General features: G+C 45.0%; 1 protein-coding gene across 1 annotated transcript in view; it reads right to left on the bottom strand.

Annotated features, from left to right (window-relative positions):
- UPF1 (UPF1 RNA helicase and ATPase) overlaps positions 1 to 8917 on the bottom strand; it is an 80209-nt gene that overhangs the window by 7512 nt on the left and 63780 nt on the right. Inside the window, exons 20-21 of the mRNA XM_075204730.1 lie at positions 1621 to 1702; positions 1019 to 1180 (exon numbers count right to left, since the gene is read on the bottom strand). Of these exons, the coding sequence (XP_075060831.1) occupies positions 1019 to 1180; positions 1621 to 1702 (244 nt within the window). The remainder of the gene's footprint in view (positions 1 to 1018; positions 1181 to 1620; positions 1703 to 8917) is intronic.

Genomic DNA, 8917 nt, shown 5'->3' with positions numbered 1-8917 from the left:
GCCAGTTTAGGCATGTTCACTTTAGAAATGAGGCGTCTAAGAAGAGAGATATGATTACTATGTACAAATACATTAAGGGTCAATACAGAGAACTTTCATGAGAACTTTTTACTCCAAGGCCTATATATAGATATATAGGACACACAGTCACCCCTAAGGTTAGAGGAGAGGAAATTTCACAACCAGCAAAGGAAGGGGTTCTTTACAGTAAGGGCAGTCAAAATATGGAATTCATTGCCAGGGAAGGTTGTGATGGCCGATTTAATAGATATGTTTAAGAAAGGGTTAGACAAATTTTTGCGGAAAAGTGTATTCAGGGATACGACCGTTAATTAAAATGAAGGAGAGTACTGGATATAGGTTAAAAATAGGACTGCAATATTGGGTCTGGGGGGATTTTCACAATTGAAACAGATTGGCGGTTGCTTACTCTGGATCAATTTCAAATATAAGTGCAGGATCGCAGGAGATCCAAAATAGGTTGAACTTCATAGACTGGTGTCTTTTTTCAACCTCATCAACTATGTTACGATGTAACTACAATTGACAAAAATGGTTGACACTGAACAGTTGGCTAAGGGCAAGGATATCACATACTTGAAACAATTCAATTAGATGTAAATATTCAGTTTTTGCAATAATCCCGCCAATGTTACCTCACATGACATAGCTTTACAGTGAATTTTATAATTGAACTGCATGTGAACTTCAGATCGAAGTAAATTATATCAAGAGAAGTCCGTGGAATATTACTGTTGTATAGTAGTGGTGTAAACACTGATATTTGTATCTAATTGAATTGTGCATGTGTGTAAATCCTAGCCATGTATTAAGCAATTGAAAACAGTTTACAGCTATGAATATTTGCATCATCAAAAAGAATGTATGTATCTTGTAACACAGGGAGGGATTTTTCACACTTGTTGAACGTTATAAGCACATTAGAAGTTCAAAAGCTTCATATTGGTTACATAGCTCTGTGGTGTAATATGTTCTAGAAAACTAATGACATGCGTACCTGCAGTTGGTCCATTGGCCTGTCCAAAATAGCTTGGTGGGGGCATTGGAGGCATAACCAGATTGAATGGTATTGGAATGTTCATTGCAGTTACATGACTGGGTCCAGAGCTAATCATGCCAATTTGATCATGAGTTTGAAAGTACATGTTCGAGGGTCGAGCTTGGGAGAGTAAATACAATGTAAGTGGTCTACAATACTTTGCTCCAGCATAATTATTAGATCTCATAAATAAGACACAAGCTTCCTTTTAGAAACACACAGATACTAGAATAGACAGTTTTATGCCGTTTTTATCAACTGCCAAGAACAAGCAGATCACACAAAAATTGATAAATAGAAGAGCCAGCAGTTCTCACTAATTAATTGCCGTTTAATTAGAGCAGAGACTACTGCTGTGCATGTCTTCTTCTGTGCCAACATTATAGACCTTGGACTACAAGACAGATGAAAGCAGTGTGTGACTGGGATGGGTAAATGCCAGGAATATCTCCAATCTAGTGATTCCCAGCAGATGAAATAGAGGGCAGGGGATTCAACAGTTTAGGAGCACAGGCTGATGATATGCTCTGAACATTCATGAAGTCCATCTAAGAATTTACCTTGACTACTCCGATCATAAACAGATCCAGGAATTATTGCTTCGCGGGCATCGTACATGGCAGTTGTCATAAAACGGGCTCCCTGCAATAAATTATAAAAACTTAGGAAACAAAATGTTTACCATCCCTGGAAAGTACATGTCACTAGTTAGCAATATAAGTAATTATGTATCCAGTAGGTTTACAGTGAACTACCGAACAGTTTTTCAGCTAGAACTAAAAGCCTACAATACAAATTGTAATCGCCGCTAATCATTTGCGTAATGATTTTACTAACAAGGATGCGGCAACTTCATATATTTTAAGATTTGGAAACAAATCCTTTTGCAAAACAAAGCCAAATCTGTATCCTATTTTATGTGTCAAACGTAAGATGAAAAAATTGTGGATTCTTCATTTCATTTTAAAATGTACAATATTTCCGCACAACATCAGTTTTCTGTAAGTGAAGGATCTTTGTCAAACCTGAATCTTGTTAAAAACAAAAGACTCATTTCTCACCATAGCAGTTTATCTGCAGATGTATAGACATTCCTGTATTTTAAAAAAAAACTATTCATTAATATGTTTTACTTTGTGTGTTTAAAATGGAAATGAACAATGTACAAGTCAGAAGCTATATAGGAAGGTTGAAAGAAACAGGGTCCACACGTTTGTTCGTTTCATAAGATCAAACATTTATCTGGGAGAGATGAAAACAGTGTGACAGTTGCCAATTTGAATTCAGGGAGAGTGGTCACCGCCAGAACCTGGTCATAACCTGCAACAAGCAGCCTACACTACTAATCAATGCTTGCTGTATGTCACTATGACCTGCGACAGACACCAATCACATATGTGCAGATCATAGTACTTTGTACTAAGCATCCTAGTCTGTAAATCAATATAGAGAACTTGCTAGAAATCACTATGATCTGCAAATGTTATTGGTGCTGATAGCTAGCCATCGTATAGGAGGTTTGCTATGAATGGCATCTAGCTCTATTTATAGCTGCATGAAGACTGGAGGGTAAGGGTCCAAATCTGAATTTCTCAGAGGATGTAAATTACAGGTATTGTTTGAGAGATCAAATTTCATCAAGGAGATACGTTTATCTTTCAAGTTTTTTGAGCTAGGGCAAATACTGATTGTAGGATACCAACACTAACTGTTAAGCAGCAGACATTTCCTGGAAAAAGAGGATTTTATACCTACGATAAATTAGTTTCACTGATTCCATCTGGGGGACACTGCTTACCATGGAGTTGTGTCAGGGGAGGAGGAGTTTGGCACTTAACTAGTTAACTTTGAAGACAGACCACTCCCCCTGCAGTCTTCAGTTTAAGCATAAAGCCCCAAGGAAGGGGAGTCAACCAACCAAAGACCAAACAGCAGAAGAGCAGAATGGAGGGAACACAGTGTCCCCCAGATGGAATCAGAGAAACGGATTTATCGTAAGTATAAATATCCTCTTTTCTCTTTCATCCAATCTGGGGGACATTGCTTACCACGGGGACTTTCTAAAGCAGCCCCCTTAAGGGAAGGGACTGCTCTGACAGGCAGAACACTATGGTCAAAACTGGTGTCTGCCGACGCAAAGACACTGAATTGTAAAAAGAGGATTTATGTACTTACGTTAAATCCGTTTCTCTGATTCCGTCTGGGGGACAATGCTTACCATGGGGTTGTGGAGGGAGCTTGGGGGAGTTGGCACCTAACTAGTTAAGTTTTAGTACTGCCGACAGACCCCTCCCCTCTACAATCCCCCTGGACTCTTCAGTGTATTAAAAAAGCCCTAGGAGTAAGGCCAGTCAAACAAGAGCACACAGAAGAACAGAAGAAGGGAGGGATCGCAGTGTCCCCCAGACGGAATCAGAGTAACGGATTTAACGTAAGTACATAAATCCTCTTTTCTCTTTCATCCAGTCTGGGGGACACTGCTTACCATGGGGACGTTCTAAAGCAGCCCCTTAAGGGTGGGACTACTCAGAAAATCCCGCTCGCAAAGCATTACGAGCGAAATCTGCATCCGTAGATGCAAATACATTAAATTGGTAAAATTTTGTAAACGTGTGGACAGAGGACCAGGTGGCTGCTCTGCAAAGCTGGTCCGCAGAAGCCCCATTTCTCGCTGCCCACGACGCCCCTACCGATCTGGTGGAAAGGGCCGTAAGTCTCTCTGGCACAGGACGGTTAGCCTTTATGTAAGCATGTCTAATCGTTGCCGTAATCCATCTAGCGATGGACTGTTTTGAGGCTGGCCAGCCTCTCTTATTAGCATCATAGAGGACAAACAAAGAATCTGTACGTCTAATTTGTGAAGTTCTTTTTACATAGATGCAGAGCCCTAACCACATCCAACTTTTCCATAGTCTGGAGATCAGATTGGGAAGAGGATGAAAAGGCCGGGACTACAATGTCTTGGTTAAGGTGAAAAGCCGAAACTACCTTCGGAACGAAGGAAGGAAGGGTTCTTAGGACCGCTCTGTCCTCGTGGAAAACCAAATATGGTTCCCGACAGGACAAGGCTCCTAATTCCGAAACTCTTCGAGCAGAAGCGATAGCTAAAAGATAGAGGACCTTCCAGGTCAACCACTTTAATTCTGACACACGCAAGGGCTCAAAAGGAGGCCCTTTAAGCATTTCCAGTACCAGATTGAGATCCCATGGTGCTGTCGGCGGAACATAGGGAGGCTGAATATGCAGTACTCCCTGGAGAAAAGTCCTGATATCCGGTAAATCGGCTAATTTCTTATGGAAAAAAAACGAAAGAGCCGATACCTGGACCTTTAGGAAACCTAACCTGAGACCTGCCTCCAGGCCATCCTGAAGGAACGCTAACAAGCGAGTGAGGCGAAAGGAGGATGAGTGGCAAGTCCTACTTTCGCACCATCTAATATAAGCTCTCCAAATCCTGTGATAGATGCGAGCTGAAACTGGTTTTCTGGCTCGCATGAGGGTGTTCACCACATCTGGAGAGAAACCTCTAGCTCTCCAGAGACTGGCTTCAACAGCCATGCCGTTAAACTGAGCTGAGGTAAATTCTGGTGTAGGAATGGACTCTGAAGGAGGTGGTCGTCTCGAGATGGAAGACGGAACCCTGGTCCTTCTGCCATGGAGATTATGTCCGCGTACCAGACTCGGCGCGGCCATGAGGGAGCTACTAGAATTACTGGTAGACCCCCCCTGCCTGACCCGTCTTAGGATGCGAGGAAGCATGGAGATAGGAGGAAATAGGTACCCCATCCTGAACTCCCATGGTATGGTCATGACGTCTATTGCCACGGCTAAGGGGTCTCTTGACCTTGCGCAAAACCTGGGAACCTTCCTGTTGTGTCTGGAGGCCATGAGATCTATGTCCGGAAGGCCCCACCTCTGAACCAGGGACTGAAACACTTCCGGATGCAGAGACCACTCCCCCGGAATCATCTGGTTGCGACTGAGATAGTCTGCTTCCCAGTTGCGTATTCCTGGAATGAATACAGCCGATATTGCCGGAACATGAAGTTCTGCCCAAGACAAAATCTGGGCTGCAATTTTCATTGCTGCTGCACTCCTGGTTCCTCCCTGTCTGTTGACATATGCTACAGCCGTGGCATTGTCGGATTGAATTCTGACAGGGTGGCCCTGGAGGAGGGATTGTCCTCCTTTGAGGGCTAGGAGAATAGCCTTCAGTTCCAACACATTTATGGATAGGGATGATTCCTGAACCGACCAAAGGCCTTGAAGCCGGAGGTGAAGGATTACCGCCCCCCAACCTTTCAGGCTGGCGTCTGTCGTTGCTATGACCCACGCCCCCGGAGAGAAGGATCTGCCCACTGCTAAGTGATCCTGAATCAGCCACCACTGGAGGGATTCCCTGGACCTCGGGGATAGAGAGATCTTCTGTAGGTCCAGACGTAGGTGGGATCCTGACCACTTTGTTAACAGATCCCACTGAAAACAGCGAGAGCGGGCTCGAGCAAAGGGAATTGGTCTCGAAGGAGGCCACCATCTTTCCCAGCAACCGCATGCACAAATGGATTGAGGGTCTGGGAGAGGACCTGGGAGGTTATACTCTGAATTGAGGTGGCCTTTTCGACAGGCAGGAACACCTTTTGTTGGCTGGTGTCCATGATGAGGCCCAAGAAAACCATGCGCTGACACGGGACCATCTGAGATTTCTTCAAGTTGATGAGCCATCCGTGGCTCCTGAGAATCGCCAAGGCAAGGGATAAGTGATAACGCAAACAACTCTCTGAGGAGGACTTGAAGAGCAGGTCGTCCAGATAAGGCACGACCTGAATGCCCAGAAGGTGCAGACGAGCTGCCATAACCGACATGACTTTTGTGAAAACCCTCGGTGCTGTGGAGAGGCCGAAGGGGAGGGCCCGGAACTGATAATGGGAGGGTCCTACAGTGAATCTGAGGAGGGACTGATGGCCCTTCCAAATGGGAATGTGGAGGTATGCATCTTTTATGTCTATGGAAGCCATAAATTGATCCTTCTCCAATCCGTTTATGACCGACCTCAGAGATTCCATCCGAAATCTGTCTACCCTTAGGTGTACATTGAGTGACTTTAGGTTTAAAATGGGTCGGAAGGAGCCGTCCGGCTTCTTCACAAGGAACAGGTTTGAATAAAAACCCTGTGTCTTTTGGAATTCTGGAACCCTGCAGATAACCTTCTGAGAGAGAAGAGAAGCGACACAATCCTGTATTGCTTGTCTTCTGGATGGATCTCGGGGTAGGGGGGTTACGAAGAACCGATGGGGTCTGGGACCCAGCAGGTCTATCCTGTATCCCCCTGATATAATGCCTCGAATCCAGGGGTCCTGGGAGGACTCTGTCCACTGTTGAAGAAAAAGAGACAGACGACCTCCCACTGGGGTTTCCCCCCGGGGAACCAAGTGGTCATCAGGACGCAGGCTTCTCCCGAGTCCTGGAGGCCTGGCCGAAAAAGAGGATCTTCCTCTAGAGGAGGAGCCTCGGGCATTTGGCTGTTTACCCCTAAACGACTGTCCTCTGGACAAGGAGGATCCTCAAAAGGGCTGACGGAAGGAGCTGAACCGGGGTTTTTTGCTTCTACCTGGGAAAACCGGCAAGGAAGTACTCTTGCCCCCCGTAGCCTGGGATATTAAGGTATCTAATTCCGGTCCAAACAAACCTGCTGCTGAAAAAGGAATGATTTCAACAGATTTTTTTGATTCTGCATCTCCTTCCCAGGATTTCAGCCATAGAGTTCTTCTAGCTGAAACGGATGCAGCCTGTATAGAGGAGGAGACAGCCGCTGAATTTTGAGCCGCCTCATAAATGTACCCCGATGCCTCTTTTAAGTGTAAGGCCAAGGGGAGTAATTCAGAACCTTGTAAGGCTTCTCCCAGCTGGTCTGCCCATACTTCCATGGCTCTAGCCACCCAAGCTGAAGCGAATGTGGGTCTAAAGGACGAACCTGCAGCCGCAAAGATAGACTTCAGTTGGGATTCAACCTTCCGGTCATTGGCATCCGGAAGGGACGCTGAACCAGAAGCTGGAAGTAAGGTGTGTTTTGCTAAACGTGCAATAGGCACATCTACTTTTGGGATACTTTCCCAACGAATTACCTCCTCCTCCTGTAAGGGGTACAAGGAGGAGAATCTTTTGGGAACTGAGAACCTCTTCTCAGGTTGTTTCCATGCTGCTTCAGCAATATCTACGAGTTCCCTAGAAGGGGGAAAACGGCAAGCCTTTCTTTTGGCTTTCTTGAACAGAATTCTGTCTCTAGGCGTAGGATCCTCCGGTTCTGGGAGGTCTAACGCTTGTCTAACTGCAAAAACCAAATTATTAACAAATTGGTTTCTAGAACTATCCTCCTGTTCCGAAGACTGAACTTGGTCAGAATCGGAATACACTGCCCCCTCATCCTCAGAAGATTCCTCAGAATCTGAACGGACCATGATAGGATTATTCGATCTAGGTCTCTTCCTTTTAGCGTACGGGATGTCTGGGGACTCAAGCAACAAGTTAAGCTTATTAAAACCTTTAAAGGAAAGCTGTGGACCATGTCGCTTCTGTGGAGATAGTGTTTTGGTCAGAAAAAGAAGAGGAAGGTCCTGGTAAGGACGCTCCAATAGACCCTGTAGTAACAGGGAGGCCCAGCTGAGTGCTATTACTAGAAGCCACCGAAGTAGCCATATTAGATAGCAATTGGTTAGATTGTAATACCATCTGAGCTAAGGAGGAAACCGACTGTCAGGGAAGCCACCCAGGCCGGCTCCTCCGTCAGAGGGGCTGTGGGCTGATGAGTCCGCACAGTGGAAGCCCCTGCATCACAGGCAGAACAGAGGGCCAATTTAGGGTCCCCCTGCCCACACGGTAATTTAACTTGACATTTTGAGCAAGTAAAATATTTTGCAATAGGGTCCTTTCCCTTATCTGTCATTTTTTATAAAGGAAGGCACACCAAACACACAGATTAAAGTGTTAATCTAGCTGTGTAACAGAGAGAATAGAGAGAGATATGTATGCAGAAAACAAATTGTATAACAAGAAACAACTAATCTGTATAATAAAAGTTGTACTTGCAATAATTAAACACCAATTGTTTTGTAGGCAAGCAGGAGACTATAATGTAAACCTTACAGCCTACTTTTTTTCCACAGAAAATAAACAATATGAGTGTTTAAAGGCACTCCACCGCTGCGGGAGGAGTGCAGCGGTCCATGAGACTGCTTGTCACTCCTCAGTTTAGGCACCCTTTTAGAAAATTTCCCTGTCAGTGAGAGCCTCTGGCTCCCATCTGACAGGAGAATGCCTGCGCTGCTGGCTGTGAGTGTGTTCTCTCTCATAGAACACACTCCAGCACTGTCACCAGTAAGAAAGATAATAAAAAGTAAAAGAAATAAAAAATTTTAAGATTACACTAGCTATAAAAAACGCTGCCCAACTCCAGGGCACCTGAAAAAAACTGAAGAGTCCAGGGGGATTGTAGAGGGGAGGGGTCTGTCGGCAGTACTAAAACTTAACTAGTTAGGTGCCAACTCCACCAAGCTCCCTCCACAACCCCATAGTAAGCAGTGTCCCCCAGACTGGATGAAAGAGAAAATTAATAAAGGTATGGACCGAGGACCAGGTGGCTGCTCTGCATAACTGGTCTGCCTAGAATCCACTCCGCGCAGCCCATGACGCCCCTCACAGAGCAGGTAGAATGGGCAAAAAAACACTGGCACAGGTCAGTTAGCATTGATACAAGCCTGCTTAATGGTTGACGTAAGCCATCTTGCAATAGATTGCTTGGAGGCCGGCCAACCACATTTTGAGAAATCAAATAAAATAAACAAGTAATCCGTATGGCGAATC

The sequence above is a fragment of the Mixophyes fleayi genome, chromosome 1 (assembly GCF_038048845.1).
Source record: "Mixophyes fleayi isolate aMixFle1 chromosome 1, aMixFle1.hap1, whole genome shotgun sequence".
Classification (NCBI taxonomy): domain Eukaryota; kingdom Metazoa; phylum Chordata; class Amphibia; order Anura; family Limnodynastidae; genus Mixophyes; species Mixophyes fleayi.
Note: the sequence above shows the minus strand (reverse complement) of the source record. Positions and strands in the feature narration are given on the sequence as shown.